General features: G+C 41.5%; 1 protein-coding gene across 1 annotated transcript in view; it reads left to right on the plus strand.

The window, feature by feature from the left end:
- The window catches only part of C8H8orf48 (chromosome 8 C8orf48 homolog), a 64,567-nt gene extending 59,038 nt beyond the window's left edge, over nucleotides 1–5,529 (plus strand). Inside the window, 1 exon segment of the mRNA XM_070759688.1 lies at nucleotides 5,454–5,529. Coding sequence (XP_070615789.1) covers nucleotides 5,454–5,490 — 37 coding nt within the window. The 3' untranslated portion in view covers nucleotides 5,491–5,529.
- Nucleotides 5,530–18,576: the final 13,047 nt, after the last annotated feature.

Consider the following 18,576-nt stretch of genomic DNA (forward strand, 5'->3'; position numbering starts at 1 on the left):
AGATAGATAGATTAGATAGGTAGATAGATAGATAGGTAGGTAGGTAGATAGATAGATAGATAGATAGATAGATAGATTAGGTAGGTAGGTAGGTAGGTAGGTAGGTAGATAGATAGATAGATAGATAGATTAGGTAGGTAGGTAGGTAGGTAGGTAGGTAGGTAGGTAGGTAGATAGATAGATAGATAGATAGATAGATAGATAGATTAGATAGGTAGATAGGTAGATAGGTAGGTAGGTAGGTAGATAGATTAGATAGGTAGATAGATAGATAGATAGATAGATAGATAGATAGATAGATAGATAGATAGATAGATAGATAGATAGATAGATAGATAGATAGATAGATAGATAGATTAGGTAGGTAGGTAGGTAGGTAGATAGATAGATAGATAGATAGATAGATAGATAGATAGATAGATAGATAGATAGATAGATAGATAGATTAGATAGGTAGATAGGTAGGTAGGTAGGTAGATAGGTAGGTAGGTAGATAGGTAGATAGGTAGATAGGTAGATAGATAGATAGATAGATAGATAGATAGATAGATAGATAGATAGATAGATAGATAGATAGATAGATTAGAAGATAGATGTTAGAGCGATTGATCGATCGATAGATAGAGAGAGAAAGGGAGGGGGAAGGGTTGGTTTCCTAATTAAGAATTGAATAGGCCAGTTAGCTCAGCTAAGTTCATCAAAGTGGTGCCAATGTTTCCCAGGCTAATAGAATCTTATTAAACCTCTTTTATTCTGACAAGTCATCTCCACCATTTTTTACATTTTTTAAATTAAAAAATTCCAGCTTGTTTTCTTTGGGCCAATTGTTTCCTTGCTGTTCTTTTCTCTTCCAAGAGAGTTTGGTAAAGAAAGTGCAAATGGAGATAGGACTTTCTGGATACGGTAGAAAGGTTTACAAGAAAGGTCAGGGGAAAAAACTTCTCTTTTGAAAAACCTTTGAACAGATCCTCCTTTTTCTAAGTCAAGATGGGTTGCTATTTTGTATCCTCCACTGACAGCAATGACAGATTTCAGCACAGGTTTTCTGATTATTTTTCCCCTCTGTTATTTCAGTCCTCTCTCTGGCACTTAGAGCAGGCCACCTGTGACTCTACTGACGCAGGATGTTAGTTCCTCCAAGCTGCCTTTATCTCGTCCTCATTATCTGCTAAGGTTTCTGTGCCTTCCGTTGTCTCGGCCCCTCTGCCGCTCACCATTAAAAAGAGAAGGAGAGGTGAACGGAGCAGAGACAATGGTCATCTATCGGCATCGGCTTCCTTATCATAAAATGCACCTTCCCCCCTTCAAACTGGCTTAGACTTTGGAAGTTTTTGGAGAATATTTGGGACCTGCTGTTTCCTTGTATTGACGACTACATAAAATCCAGAAAATTCTCAATTTTGGGGTGACTTCGGGATTCAGCCAGTTTTATTTATTTATTTACTTTATTTATTTATTTTGTCCAATACACAATTAGGGTTTTAGTGGGTATATATCTATATACACATAGTAAAATACATGATGAAGATTATAGAGGAGATACTCCTAGTAAAATATATCTATGAAAGAATAGAAAAGAAGATATAGTATTCGAACATATCAATGAAAGAATAGAAGAAGAGATATAGGAATAGAAGAAAGGTATAGGAGATATAGGAGAGCAATAGGACGGGACGGAAGGCACTCTAGTGCACTTGTACTTGCCCCTTACTGACCTCTTAGGAATCTGGATAGGTCAACCGTGGATAATCTAAGGGTAAAGTGTTGGGATTTGGGGATGATACTACGGAGTCCGGTAATGAGTTCCACGCTTCGACAACTCGGTTACTGAAGTCATATTTTTTAGAGTCAAGTTTGGAGTGGTTAATATTAAGTTTAAATCTGTTGTGTGCCCTTGTGTTGTTGTGGTTGAAGCTGAAGTAGTCGCCAACAGGCAGGACGTTGCAGCATATGATCTTGTGGGCAGATCTTATTTAAGGCGTCTTAGGCTTTATTTATGAACTGTGTGCACCACTTCAGTTTCAGTGGATTCCAGGTGGTTTTGATTACATGCCAGCAAATTGGTGTCAACTTCTTCACACAGAGATATTTTCTCCATAACAATCTGTCCCCAACCTAATTCTGTTGTTCACCTCTAGGCAGCTTGCAATACACTTATATAGTAATCCCTCGTTTTTTGCGAAGGATGCCTTCCAAGACCACCCGTGAAAAACGAATTTCCGTGAAATAGAGGAAAGATATTTTTTATGTATTTAACGAGTATTTGGACTTTTAAAACCCACCCTTTGCATTAAACGGTCATTCTATAATGTTTCTCAGCTGGAACTACTACCAGTTTCTTTAATAGAGTACAGTAGTACGGTAGAAGAATTTTATGAATTTTTAACGGATTTAAAATTTTCAATGGATTTAATGGATTTAAGCCCCCTTTGAAAACCTGTGAAGTAGCGAATCCTCAAAAGATGAACCGCGAAGTAGCAAGGGATTACTGTATATTAAAGAACAATAATTATTATAAAACATATATCTCATAAAGATATGATAGCTTCTTTGATACAGTATTTAAAGACAACTGTTTATTATTATTATTATTATTATTATTATTATTTAATTAATTGGATTTATATGCTGCCCCTCTCCGTGGACTCGGGGCGGCTTAGAAACTGGAAGACTGCTTCTAATCCTCCCTAGATCCAAAGTTAACTGATTGACAAGGAATCCTCTTACACCCCTAGGCAGGAGGTAGTGACAAAGCATTCCTGAAAATATTGCCGAGAAAACAGTAGGAACAACTGACTCAGAGAATATTTATATATATATTTCTATATTACTTTACTTCTTTGCATGAACCTCCACCCCAGAGACAAATTCCTTGTCTGTTCTGTTCTAGTTGGCAATGACATGGAAATAGCTTGCATTTCCTTTTTTAATATTTTGTTTGTTTGTTTATGACTTTCCAAATGACTTCCCATCCGCTTTTTAATCACGCCTGTTTCTGCAATTCAGATTGGTACCTTCTGAGCCTATGCAAAATATACCCATGTATAACTTTGGAGAGCTGATTCACCCTTAAAAGAGTGTTTGTGCAAAGTCTTCTTCTGCAGCACCATGAAACAACACCAGCCTTTCTGGTTCTCACAGGGGCAGGAAGCGTGAGCGGAACACCAAACTCCCAGAATCCCTCCCTTGCTTTCCAGGAGAGCTGGGACCTCTAGTAGGCCTTGTACAGAGATGTGTAAGTCCAATTAAGTACACTTGACCAGGATTGTTGTATTATTATACAACCATCGCAAATGTACTTTTTCAGAAAAAGAACCTGGACTTTCTTGATGTTTTATTTGAAAGCATTTTGCTTCTCATCCAAGAAGAAGCAGGCCACCCTAATCTTAACCCTTCCAAGGAGCACCAGGATAGAGGATAAACACCTATCCCGGGCCTGTCAGAGATCATCCATCAGTGCAACCAAAGCAGTAGCCAGGCCCTGACTGCGGAGGGCCCAGATAATTGGCTTCATCCAAGGACCGTTGGAGTTGGAGTGACACCACCTTCTCAACAAGCTTTCCCATAAATGGAAGGTTGGAGACAGGACGATAGTTGTTAAATACGTCTGGATCCAGGGAAGGCTTCTTGAGGAGGGGGTGCACAAGTGCCTCCTTGTATGGAGCCAGAAAGGACCCCTTCCTCAAAGAAGCATTGGTAATCTCCTGGACCCAGCTCTGTGTCACCTCCCTGCTGACTGAGACCAGCCAGGAGGGACACGGGTCCAGCAAACAGGTGGTGGAACTCACAGCTCCAATGGCCTTGTCCACCATCAGGTGTTACCAGTTCAAACTCCTCCCATACAGATGGACTTGGACGGGCTCCTGTCACCTCGACTGACTCGTTGTCAGCCGACACTGCATTCCAACTGGAGTCAAGGTCTGTCCGGATCTGAGCGACTTTATCTGCGAAAAACATCTTAAAGTCCATCCAGCATAATCCACCTGTGTACTCCAGATAGAATTGTGCACGTAGAGAGAGCCGGTGCTTTCAAGGAGCTAATTTGAAGAAGCAAATGGGATGCAGAGGAACCAGCCCCCTCCTCTCTCCAACGAGGTTTATTAGCCAACTGCTTCGTTCAGGTCAGTTTCTGAAGGCTTTGAGTTTTCAAAAGAATGAAATGAAGGAAGGAAGGAAGAGCCAGGTAAGGACACCTTTCATCTCAGCAGGGGCTTCCATCATGCGCAGGGTGAACCATGCAAGAAAAATGGAATGAGAGTGGAACAGAAGATACTTTATGAAATGATGTCAGGAATTGCCATCAGTCCTCAGCTTACAGGCATTCATGCAGTAACTGTTCAAAGTTATGACAGTGCTGAATAAAATTACTTACTATTGGTCCTTGGTTAGCAATAGCACTTAGATTTGTATTCTGCTTCACAGAGCTTTCAGTTCTCTCTCTGTGATTTATAATATTTCGGATCTCGTCCCCAACAATCCGGGTTCTCATTTGCCCCCGAGTTCTTGAAACCCAACCACCAGTGTTTTTGCGCTGCTACGATTTCTCTGAGGCTTCCCTTGCTGGGAAACCCCACTTCCAGACTTCTGTTGCCAGCGAAGCGCCTGTTTTTGCGATGCTGGGATTCCCCTGCTGGGATTTCCCTGCAGCATCGTAAAAACGTGGAAGTCCGGAGGTGGGGTTTCCCATGGAGGGGAGCCTCAAGGGAATCCCAGCAGCGCAAAAATGGGGACTTCGGCTGGAAAAAGGGGTGAATTTTGGGCTTGCACGCATTAATCGCTTTTCCATTGATTCCTATGGGAAACATTGTTTCGTCTTACAAACTTTTCACCTTACAAACCTCCTCCCAGAACCAATTAAATTCGTAAGACAAGGTATCACTGTATTGTGTACTTTCAAGTACAGGTAGTCCTTGACTTATGACCACTGTTGAGACCAAAATTATGCTATATGAAACATTTTAAAGTAAGTTTTGCCCACTTTTATTTTCTTTCTTGTCATAGTTTTTTAGTATATCATTGAAGTTGTTAAGTTAGTAACCTGGTTGTTAAGTGAATCTGGCTCTTCCCCGTTGGCTTTCCCTGTCAGAAAGTTGCGAAAGTTGATTTCATTTCCCGAGATGCTGCAACCATCACAAATATGAACCACTGCCAAGCACCCAAGTTTTGATCATGTGACCAAGGGGGTGTTGCAATGATCATAAGTTTAAAAATGGTCACAAGTCACTTTTTTCAGTGCTGTTGTAACTTTGGATAGTCACTAAGTGAACTGTTGTAAGTCAAAGACTACCTGTATTGTCTTGTATTTTCCCAGGGATCATTCTCTCTTGACCAAAATCAAACCCTGTCAGAACTTTAGTTCCAACTGTGTGGCTGATTGATATAGCATAATGTTAGGATAGGATTTTATATCTGTACTTCTAACATAAATGCCTTATACACTTTTATTCCATTAGCCAGGACAGGACTGTACGTAACAATCACATAAGATAAGTCTGTACTTCTGGTGAAATCTGCTTAGGAAGTGACTGGCCATAAAACGATTCAGAACTCTCCTCGGATAACAAGAATGTGTCAACAGGAAAAGAACTGTGTGATCAAAAGAGGCGATTTCCATTGCCTGGGGTAAACAGGACGAAGGCTGTGATAAAAGACCTTGCTTTGTGGTAAACAGGAGATAGCTGTATTAACAACAAAAGGTCCCAGGAAATTGGCCATGAGAGACATTTGTTCAGTAGAAACTAGTTACGTGCCCTATGGAGATAGGAAGGACTCGGAAGTTGTGCCACGTTTCAGAGTTATGTTATTGGATGTTTGTATATCACTTGACATATACGTGTCATCATTCCCATTTGCATATCCCCCCAATAAAAGGAGGTGCACAGCTCAATACTGTGTCATTTCACCCGGAGAGAGATGTGTCCAAGTCTTCTTTCTAGGATTCGCGTTCGGGGTTGCTCTAAGTCCCTCTGAAGACAACGTTCCCCTTAGGGACTTTGCAGCATCCTCACAACTGCAAAAAACCTTTTGTAAAGCATCTAATGAGCCTCTCTGTGACCCTCATTTGAGCCCTAGCATTCTTTCCAACGCTGAGATGGGAGATCAAATAGTGATGAAAAGAGAACTCAGGAAGAGAGGGAGGGAGGATGAATGACATACCTATCTCTCTCCCCCTCCCCTCTCTCTTTGCAGCAGTCTTGAGTTCCCCAACATTTTCCCCTTCCTTCCCTCCTTTTATCTCTACAAAATGCTCTGAATGGTTGTGGTTCACTCTTGATCATTGCTAGATAACATTCCTGTTTCTTTGGCTCCTTGACACAGGCTTTCCAAGAAGCTTCCCCTGTTTCCTTTTGCTGCTTCAAGGTGACACAATGAATGCTGGAGGAAATTATAGAAAGAAAGAATCGGGATGCAGGTTGCATTGTCAAAAACATGTAAAACCAATAATCATCTACCAACTGGCATATCCAGACAGTGGATTCTGTCCCAAAAAGAGAATCCATCACTAGTATTAATTATCATGATCTCTGCAGTAACAGTTTTGTGGACACTGTTAAAAAGTTGTTTATGCCACTGTACCAACACTGGACACACTGGATTTAAAACCAGATTCTGCAGAGCCAGCAATGACCTCCACCACTCCATTTGCAGTCTCCCGAATTTCCTCTAAGAAATGCAAAATGTTCAGTCCACGTGGAGGGATTTCTATAATACATGATCGAAACATTTAAATATATTAAAGGGTTAAATAAGGTCCAGGAGGGAAGTGTTTTTAATAGAAAAGTGAACACAAGAACAAGGGGACACAATCTGAAGTTAGTTGGGGGAAAGATCAAAAGCAACATGAGAAAATATTATTTTACTGAAAGAGTAGTAGATCCTTGGAACAAACTTCCAGCAGACGTGGTAGATAAATCCACAGTAACTGAATTTAAACATGCCTGGGATAAACATATATCCATCCTAAGATAAAATACAGAAAATAGTATAAGGGCAGACTAGATGGACCATGAGGTCTTTTTCTGCCGTCAGACGTCTATGTTTCTATGTTTCTACTTTGAAACTACAAAATATAAAATAGTTTTTAAAAGCTTTCTATAATTAAATGTACCTCCATGTATTTGTTTACTGTTTTAATTTTGTTGTACATTGTCCAGAGATTTTGCTGAGGTGTGGCAGAAGGAAGGAAGGAAGGAAGGAAGGAAGGAAGGAAGGAAGGAAGGAAGGAAGGAAGGAAGGAAGGAAGACTGCGATGAAACACAGATAGATAAATGATTGATAAACAAAGTGATTGATGATAGATAATAGAGAGCGATAGATATAGATATATAATAGATGATAGACAGAGAGTGAGAAGAGAGAGAGATGATAGAAACAGAACAATACCAATACCACTTAGAGTTATATACTACTTTGTATTGATTTACAGCACTCTCTAAACAGTTTACAGTCAGCATATTGCCCCAACAACCTGATGATAGATAATAAGATATTTATAGATAACGGATAGATGATAGACAGACAGATAGACAGACAGACAAGCAGACAGGTTAAAAATAGATGGATAGAATGTTAGATGAAGGATAGATTGATGATAGACAATTGATAGATGATAGGCAGATATACTGTATTTTTTGGAGTATAAGATGCATGGGAGTATAAGACACAACTTAGTTTGGGGGGAGGAAAATCGGGAAACATATCTGCCTACCAGACATTCATCTGGCTATCATTCTTAGTTTGGTCAGCTTCAGCACATTATTTGATCCCCCCGGTTAGGGCTTTAAAAAAATATTATTCGGAGAGAGTAACAATGAAAGTGTTTGCAAGCAGGTAAGAGGTGGAAACATCGTTAACACCTGGTTAGGGCTGGGAAAAAACATTCAGATCAAGTAGTAGAGCAATGGGGGGGGAACCTTCAAAGGATTAGGGCTGGAAAAGCATTCTTTGCAGAGAGTAACAATGAAAGAGCTTGCAAGCCATTAAGAGCTGGGAACATCGTTAGCACCTGTTGTGGTTGGCTCTGGACCAGCTACGGCAGCAGGGAATTTTGATGTTGATTTATGGGAATCCTCGGGTTATCAGAGACCTGTTTTGTTGTCAGCAGAATCAGGCAGTGAAGTTGGCTCACAGTCAGGGACAGACAGTGGGGGAGAGGAGACAGACAGGGAGATGGGTGCAACCAGCCCAACAGTCAGTGCTCCAACTAGTGAGTCATTAGAATTGGAGGAGGACCCACTTGTGGATGCCCATGTGCGCAAGCTTGTGGCACGAAGGGAACAGTTGTGCAGGCGTCTCAGAATGAGCATCTGTTCAAGGGGTAATTATGTTAATGAGTTTGTGATAAATATGGGCGTTGGGAAGCGTGGGCTGTGGGTGTTTATCCATTTGGGAAAAAGAGACTTCTGAAAGCAGATTGCTACAGCGTAGTATTCAAGGACTTTTTAGTGAGCTTAGGATATTTCATGGTTAAAGAATTTTTGAGGACTTTGGTGTGTGTGGCTGTGTGGATTTACAGTTGTCTTATCTACTCCTTTGTTTTGGCACGCTTCCGCATCCAAGGACTTTCAGGTGAGAGTAATTTGACTCCTCTTGGAGCTTGTGTTTCAAGACTGTTTCTAAACTTGCTTTATTCCTTTTTGACTGTGTGTTTGAAACTTATTCTGAACTCACTGGGGGCTAATTGCCAATAGCCTGGCATAACAGCACCTCGTTAGATCTGGAAAAAAACATTCAGAGCAAATAGAGCAACACAAAAAACCCTGCAAAGATTTAGATCCTGGAAAACATTTTTTGCAGAGAGTAACAGTAAAAGAGCTTGCAAAGTAAGAGCTGAGAAGATTGTTAGCATCATGTTAGGGCTGGGGAAAAAAGCTTGGGGGGAAAAAAACCTCTGTCAGCAGCATGAAGTAGTCTTAAATCATTATTTATTGGCAAAATTGTAATTTTACTGCCACTGGAAGTCCAGAAGCTTCAATGAGTGCATGAGCAACGGAGGGTGGGGTGGGGGCATTGTGTGTGTTAAGTCTGGAAAATCTTACAAGAAACGTGGTTGCCTGATTATTAGTGTAACAAAACAAACAACAAAGTATACATACATACATACATACATACATACATACATACATACATACATACATATAAAAGGTCACTCTGCCAGTAAGCCTCAGAGTTTAAGATTGTGCCAAAAACCTTGAGTTGGATTGTCAACTAATTCAGATTATTGCTTAGCTGTACAGTATTTTTTTCTCTGGAGGAGAATATAATAATATTGGAAGTAATATTTGAAAGCTTTAAAGAGCCGTTTCCTTATGCCCAAGTGCTCTCCTGTGAAGATAATGCTAACAATAAACTGTTTATTGAGTCCATAATCCCTTGTCCTTCATACAACTTCTGCATCTGCAGCAGAATGATAGCAATATTCTGCCTGTGGTGGAGAATATTTTTATGTGCAAAGAAGAAAGATACCAAGATGGGGCAAAAGCAGTGGCATAGGACGATCTCTAGTGTAATCTCTGCTCTGGAAATATCACAGCTTACATTTCACAAATATCCAGACATAAATATAGAAATGGCTGTAGGAGATGGCCTGGCTGAGCACGAGGGAGGGGTCAAACGTGTCATCAATTTTCACTTGCAAGAAATCCAACAAGCTTAGAGGATCCCACAGTTAACTACAAATACTCTCTTCCGTTATGTAATTTTCAGCACTGATTTTTCACAACTTTGACCTCAAATAAAGGAAAAAATTGGTGCATTGATCTTATAATTTGAGCTCATCAAGTTAAGACTTCTGTTAAACAGGTACCTCCAAAATCAAGGACTGCTTGGATTTCAAATCCTATAATTCAGTGTTTTGCAAACTTGGCAATGTGAAAATATATGGATGTCAGAGTCCCAGAAGTGACTTTGCCATTCAGTCAAGACAAGGGGGGGGTCTTGGGTTGGATTTATTAGCATTTCCTGCATCAACAGATGTTTTACGACATATATCCTGGCATCAAGCATCTTGATATCTGTTCACCTTGGGGTAATAGTTTATGAGGGGTGGGGGCAAATTGGGATATTTCACTTGAATGGAGAACGGAAGATGCTCAGAGAAATGTATGTTCTTCTGGTTCCCAGGATTGTGGATTAAAGGGATTTTTCACACTTATGTATTTCTGGCATCTGCATACACATTGGCAAAAAGAATCAGAACACCAAATACCAGCTGAATAAACAAAACCTTACAGACAGCCCTCACGCAGTAAAAGACCTTGGAATACTCGTATCAAATGACCAATGTGCCAAAGCCCCCTGCAACAACATTGCCAAAAAGGCTTCAAGAGTTGTTCAACCTAATCCTAGTAGCGTCTGCTCTGGTAATCTCACACTACTAACCAGAGCATACAAAACTTTCGCCAGACCAATCCTCAAATATAGCTCATCTGTCTAGAACCCAAACCACATTTCGGACATAAACACTCTAGAAATCATGTAGAGATACTTTACTGGAAGAACCCTCCACTCCTACACTCGCAACAGAATACCCTACGCACCTAGTCTTACAATCCTAGGTTTTACCAAAAAAGAAACGGAACAATTAGAAGAAATTACGAATATGAGTGTAGTCAAAAATCAAACATTTAGGGATTTGGATAATGGCAAAGTGCACAACATTAAAATAAGTTAACAGTACAAAATTAATGCTCCACATTAAAAAATAATTAGAAATATGGAAAAAAAGTTACAATTATCTCTGTTGGGAAGAATTGCCTCAATTAAAATGAATGTTCGTGCCAAGGTTATTGTTTTGATCCCAATTAATCCAGGCAAGCAATTTTTTATGGAACTGACCACAATCATAACAAATTATGTTTGGCAGGGCAAAAAAACCAGAATAAGACAATGTTCGCTACAGGATGTAAAAGAAAGGGGAAGACTCGGACTGCCAAAGTGGAAATTATACTATCAAGCAGCTGCCTTAACCTGGATTAAAGAATGGCTTATATTAGAAAACAAAAGAATATTAACACCGAAGGGACATGACCTCTTATTTGGGTGACACACATATATTTGGTATGAAAAATATAAGACACATTCATATTTCAAAAAACATATACTGTATTAAGAAATTCATTACTACAAATTTGGCTTGATATCAAAAAATATCGCTACCAAATAATACCAGAATGTATTCCAGATAGAATCAATTTTTCACCCAAATTTACTATAATCAGAGACAATAATAAAATACAAAGACTTGTTAGATAACAATTGAAATTAAGACCAAAGGAAGAATTAAATAAACGAGGTATATTATTGGATTGGTGGACTTACGTCCAAGTACATGTTAATTTCAAAAAGATAACAAAGATAACCACTTTCAAAAATGAAAGAATGACCTTGACCAGACACTCATCACCACAGCAGGAAAACTAATTGGCAAAATATATAAATTCCTAATTAGATACAAAATAGAAGGGGAGATAGTCAAAGACAATATGATTAGTTCATAAAATCATAAAATCATAAAATCAACTTCATTGAAGGAAAACCAGTATAAAATGTTCTACCACCGGCACTCATCACCACAAAGACTATCAAAGATGTAGCCAAAGACATCACCAAGATGCTGAAAATGTAAAGAGTAAATGGATCATTTTATCACCAATGGTGGACATGTAACAAAGCAAAAAATTATTGAAATAAGATAGCAAAATGGTTAAAAGAAATTATGAAAAATGAAATGGAGAAAAAGCCCAGAACTATTCTTATTTGGGATTTTCACTAAGAATTACAAAAAATATTTAACCATCCACACTCTTACAGCAGAGAGGATGGCCTTTGCCACAGCAGTGGAAAAATGGGAAAGTCCCTAAGGAGGAATTAATAATCTAAAAAATCTCAGACTGCGCAGAAATGGATATGCGGACAAGGAGGTTGAAAGGGCAGGAGGACTCTGAGTATTATAAAATAAGGGACAAACTTTATAGATGGTTAGAAGAAAGAAATGGTAAAGGAAATTAAATTAAAGAGATATTGAAAAGTAGCTAATAATTTTAGTAATTGTAAATATAGTATAAGAAGAATAGAATAGAATTTTATTGGCCAAGTGTGATTGGACACACAAGAAATTTGTCGTGGTGCATATGCTCTCAGCGTACATAAAAGAAAAAGATACATTTGTCAAGAATCATGTGGTACAACACAATGATTGCCATAGGGGTCAAATAAGCAATGAAGAAACAATCAATATTAATAAAAATCTTAGGATACAAGCAACATACAAGGAATGTTAGCTTTAAGAATAATTTAAAAATGTAAAAATGTATAAATTTTAGTACCTCTAGTACCTTTGATAACAATTTCTGAAGAAAATGGCATTGTAAATAACCCAAACAGTTGTTGTATGTTTGTCTTTGTCTTTTGTGTTGTAATTAATAAAAAATATATAAAACTCAGGTGGATTTTAAATCAAGGGGCCCCATTTAAACGTATTGTGAATCCCTGGTTTATCAATATACATTTTCTACCAAATATGCATTTTCTGTTTCACTGTCAGGGGAATGTAAAAGCAGCTGCAGATAACTGAGAAGAGCTTTTCAGGATTCTAATTCCCTTGGATTGTGGATCTCGAAATCTCAGCAGTTGCCTTTGAATTGCTTTGAAGATGCCTGCATAGAAATATGTCCTCTGAACTGAAGGCAGTTTTCAGGTGGCCTCACCTTCAAAGCAGGAGAGAGGGAAAGAGACAGAGGGGAGGAGATCTATGTGTAAGATGCATAGTGCTCGGACCCCACCTAGTGTTAGAAATTGCAGACTATTTGTTTGCCTGCGGTTTTATTTTATTTTATTTATTTATTTTGTCCAATACACAATGAGGGTTTTAGTGGGTATATATATCTATATACACATAGTAAAATACATGAAGAAGGTTATAGAGGAGATACTCATAGTAAAATATATCTAGGAAATAGAAAAGAAGGTATAGTAATAGAACATATCAATGAAAGAATAGAAGAAGAGATATAGGAATAGAAGAAAGGAATAGGAGATATAGGAGAGCAATAGGACAGGGGACGGAAGGCACTCTAGTGCACTTGTACTCGCCCCTTACTGACCTCTTAGGAATCTGGATTGGTCAACCGTGGATAATCTAAGGGTAAAGTGTTGGGGGTTTGGGGATGACACTATGGAGTCCGGTAATGAGTTCCACGCTTCAACAACTCGGTTACTGAAGTCATATTTTTTACAGTCAAGTTTGGAGCGGTTAATATTAAGTTTAAATCTGTTGTGTGCTCTTGTGTTGTTGTGGTTGAAGCTGAAGTAGTCGCTGACTACTAAAAATGCTAAAAATATTAGAGCAGGCTCAATCTGGCTTTCTGGGATGTTGCTTATTATCTGAGGACATTTTTATGCTTTGTAGAGCAAAATGATTCTCTGGCATTTCGCTGAATGCATTAAAAAGTGTCATCCGTCATGAGCTATTTTGAAGACAGGGAGACGATACGGACAGGAAAGAGTGACAGGAAATAGGGGCCAGAAGTTCTGAGACGTCCTCTGGCCATCCTGGACTCATCAGCTGGGCTCCAAGGTTTCCATAGAGGAAAGTTTGGCTTCTGGAAGGGTTTGCTGACCAAAATTCATATTAAATATCGTCTTAGGCCCTAAACGAAGAACGACACAGGAACCTGGAACCGAGAATGACAGGTGGGGCAGGAACCTTGGAGATCTTCCACTTCAGCCCTGGCCCCTCCAAGCTGAGTCCTTTATTGTTCCCCCAACATTTCTGGCTTTGAGGACCAGCTTGGGGGGGGGGCAGGAAAGGGGGGATGGTCCCACCTGAACAGCCAGCAGACCTGCCTGCCTGCACAGCTCCATTGGCATTCACACACACCTCCCGCTGGCGACATAGATGCGTTTTCAAAAGTTTGTGAAAGGCAAGGAGGGTGGGGGCAGTCCTAATCTCCGGGGGAAGCTGATTCCAGAGGGTCGGGGCCGCCACAAAGAAGGCTCTTCCCCTGGGTCCCTCCAGACGGCATTGTTTCGTCGATGGGACCTGGAGAAGGCCAACTCTGTGGGACCTAATCGGTCACTGGGATTCGTGCGGCAGCAGGCGGTCCCAGAGGTATTCTGGTCCGATGCCACTCTAACACATGCTTACACTGTCTTGTGGGCGCATCTCTATGGTCAGGTTGCAAATTAACTGACTAGTGTGTCACCTTTTGATGACAAAAAGGGGCATGAACTCTGCAGACTATATAAACACAGCAGAGTAGATGACTCTCCCCCTTCTGATCCTCTTTTGGCCCTGATGACCCTTCTTTTCACCTCCTTCTACCTCCTGTGTGCTCCATTGTTTGCTGAGGACACATGTGTGAGATGAAATCCAAAGCCATCCTCACACTTGGGACCATCCAGAAGTTATTAATATGGACTGGAAAATAAGCTTATCTGCCTGCAATCTGTAATTGCATGAATCAACAGAATTGTAAGTAAAGATTGTACTTTTCATCTTTATGAAGGAGTGGTCATTCATTGCTAACACATGGGATTCTGAGCCATGTGTTGATTTCTTGCCATGCTAAATCCGCTGCAAATTAAGCCAGCTGAACTGTGCTAAAAGTAATAATATTAATAGTAACCAAAATACCTAACAGCTACCAGTTCACTTCCTTGTGTGCACATGCACAGAAGTGTCAGGGGGTTGGGGTGGGTGGAGTCTCCCACCACTGCCGCTAATGGTTCATAGAGCCAGGCCAAACTGGGAGCAACCCACCTTGACTCACATCCACTGCCAAACAGGGGGGCCCACCGAAGAGAGGCGTTGCATGGGGAGGACATCACCGCTTGTGCCAAGGCCTTCTGGGGGTCTTCCGGAGCGGTCCCAGGTAGAACACACCATCCCCACAGCCGACTCCTGAGGTCGCAAAGGCACAAGTGGCTGTCTGGGATGGTTGGCCCAGGAAGGGGAGCCACCAGCGATGTGAGGAATTTAACAACTGGTTCTCCCTAATGGTCAACTGGGTAGGTGTGGCGGGGGAATGGGTCATGTGACTGAGTGGACATAGCCAACTTGATGTCACTCACAGCCAGGTGTGTGTGGGAGGGCGCAGGCGACCAAAGTAGTGGTGGGGATGGCTGGCACTTCAGTGTGGGAGCAAAGCACCCCCTGCATTTGCCTTTCTGCAACAACCTCCGGGACCGCCTTCTGCCGCACTAACCCCAGCAACCGATTAGGTCCCACAGAGTTGGCCTTCTCCGGGTTCCGTCAACAAAACAATGTTGTCTGGTGGGACCCAGGGGAAGAGCCTTCTCTGTGGCGGCCCCGAACCTCTGGAATCAACTCCCCCCGGAGATTAGGACTGCCCCTACCCTCTTTGCCTTTCATAAACTCCTAAAACCCCACCTATGTCGCCAGGCATGTGGAAATTGATATACCCCTCGGCTGTTCTGCTTTATGTATGATTTGTTTGGATTGCATGATTGTTTTAAATATTGTTTTTGATATTGGATTTGTATACTGTATGGTTTGTTGTGAGCCGCTCCGAGTCCTCAGAGAGGGGCAGCATACAAATCTAATAAATTATTATTATTATTATTATTATTATTATTATTATTATTATTATTATTATTAACAACAACAGCATTCTGCCTTTCTGGTGGCACATTTGCGTTCAAAGCAGCCCCCGCCTCCCACCACTTCAGGCTCAGAACTGTCAGTCACGTCTGGTGGGAGGGATCGAGGTGGGGAGAAGCAGCCGGGTCTAATTTCCTAGCACTTTGTCTCTTGCTGGATGTGGCTGCCCGACAGTCAGGATTTTAAAAAGATCTGCGCAGGAGGAAACAGGGAGCAGCTACTTCTGGCCTTGGTTGGTGCAGCTGAGCTTGCCCACCTTGGTTGCTTGGGGAGATACACGAGACCTGCTCCCCACTCTGAGACTGCCACGGCCTGCCACACTCCTTCCACCGCGCCTTCTGCTACCTTCCACCGCTGAGATTTCCAGCCCCACCCAAGGCGAGTCTCCCTCCAGTGCTGTCTCAGGCCAGGTGGGGGGGGTGGCAGAGAGGAGGGGCCAGCCAAGGGAAGAATCAGCCAGTTCGCTGAATTGCACAAAAAGCTAACAACTGCTGGACTCCCACCACAACTGGGGAAGCAAATGTCCGAAGGCTGACTTGGTCTCAGGCCCAAAAACGACACACACGGCGACTCTTCCCAAGCTGAGTTCGAACTGAGGGCTGCCCAGCATCTGTGGGCTCCGTGAAAGGTGGGGGAGAGTCTGTCTTCACCTTCTTTCCTCTCCCAAAGGATTACCTGGACTAAGGTGCTCCTGCAAAGGTAGAGAAGGCGCTTGCAGAGGTCCAGGGCGTCTCCTCCACCTTCAGACCCAAGGATAGGTAACCTTTTAATGGCAAAGGGTGATGTGCCATTTCACTGGGAAACATTGATAATGAAATTCTGGAGACCTCATTTACAAAAATATATTGACAAAAGTGAATGGGTCCTAAGACGGGCTACAAGAATGGTGGAAGGTCTTAAGCATAAAACGTATCAGGAAAGACTTCATGAACTCAATCTGTATAGTCTGGAGGACAGAAGGAAAAGGGGGGACATGATCGAAACATTAAAATATGTCAAAGGGTTAAATAAGGTCCAGGAGGGAAGTGCTTTTAATAGGAAAGTGAACACAAGAACAAGGGGCCACAATATGAAGTTAGTTGGGGGAAAGATCAAAAGCAACGTGAGAAAATATTATTTTACTGAAAGAGTAGTAGATCCGTGGAACAAACTTCCAGCAGACGTGGTTGGTAAATCCACAGTAACTGAATTTAAACATGCCTGGGATAAACATATATCCATCCTGAGATAAAATACAGAAAGTAGTATAAGGGCAGACTAGATGGACCATGAGGTGTTTTTCTGCCGTCAGTCTTCTATGTTTCTATGTTTCTTAAGCTTCCAGTCAACCTTAGGAACTCTTTCAAACATAAATCAATCAAGAGAAGCTGACGGGTGGAGGAATATGGCTACTTTTTCTGGGTCATCCATCTAGGGTGCTTCACTTTGATGACCTGCGTTGGGAGGGCGAGATTTGGACGCTAGAGAACCTTCTGAGTCTAGAACATGAGTCTCCAACCTTGGCAACTTTAAGGCGTAAGAATTCTGGGAGTTGAAGTCTATATAAGTCTTAAAGTTGCCAAGGCTGGAGACCTTAGCGTACTTTTTATGAGCATGGAGTTCCTTCAGTGTGAAAGACAATACACTTCTTCAAGTTATTATTTATTTAGTGTATGATGAGAACTTGACACAAGAGAGGTAAACATATACACAAAATGCATATAATTATATACAAAATTATATACAAAACATCTATGGGGTAGGACGGGCCTCATAACTGGATATCCAATTCTGCTGTTGCTTCTTTCTAGGGCAGTGTTTCCCAACCTTGGCCACTTGAAGATATCTGGACTTCAACTCCCAGAATTCCCCAGCCAGCATTTGCTGGCTGGGGAATTCTGGGAGTTGAAGTCCAGATATCTTCAAATGGCCAAGGTTGGGAAACACTGTTCTAGGGAATGCATGTTGTGGGCAATCTTGCACAATACGTTTAACAGCTTGTATATGAACACAGTCACAATAAGGGGAATTTTTAATTAATACAGGGCAGAGGCATTTCTTCCAGTGTCACATTTAATTCTGTTCAAGTCCGACCAAAGCGAGGCAGGTCAAGGCCAGTTGGTTTGATAGAGAGACCGTTAATGGCCAGGCCACAGGAAGGCACTTCGGACCCTACCCCTCTCCGGGAATTCTCGGGATTCAACAGGTGGGCGCGAAGTGAAAAACTGCTTCCCAAGCTGGCCCAGGGATTTTAAGGTTGTGGTGGGTTGTGCATTGTCCTGGTGAATAGGGGAGGGCCTTCTTCAGCCTCCTTGTCCATAGCCTTGTGGTCTTCTAACACGGGGGTGGTGTGACACTGCTAAGTACTGGTCACCAGAGCTGCACACGGGTGGGAGAGGCCACAGAGCAGAGATGATGCCAATTGTCTGGCGTTTGGGTGTGAATACTGTTAAGCTACATCAGCTGTGGAATACACCAAAGCCAAGACTCAGTGTTAGCATGGCGTTGGCATAGTGACCCTCAGCCCTGGCTGAGGTTCGGTGAATTATTGCTGCTTTTCCATTTTGCAGCTGCTTTTTCCAGGTGTTTCAGGATCTGTTAGTGATCTGTCCAATGTTGGCCCCAGATACTTTAGAGAGTTATTGTAAAATATGATTCTGTAACTTCACTGAAGGTTGGCAATTTGCGTGCCTATTGTGGAGGTGGAACGTGGCTACTTCTATTTTTGTTAGGCTTGGCTGGCCATTTTTTGAATCCAATTTCTGGAGATCTCGAGAAGGGATCTCGTCTGCATCACTGAAGTTGTTCCCTTAGACTGGATATCATCGGCATAAGTAAATTTCCAAGAAACAGTTTCCGACCCAGATCGTGGATCTTCAAGTTTAAAAAAAGCAGGAGATAGCCCTGATGTTATGGCAATCCAATACAGGAAGTCCCCGACTTACGACGTTTCGTCATTACGACGACCCAGGGAC

Source organism: Erythrolamprus reginae, chromosome 8 (genome assembly GCF_031021105.1).
Source record: "Erythrolamprus reginae isolate rEryReg1 chromosome 8, rEryReg1.hap1, whole genome shotgun sequence".
NCBI lineage: Eukaryota > Metazoa > Chordata > Lepidosauria > Squamata > Dipsadidae > Erythrolamprus > Erythrolamprus reginae.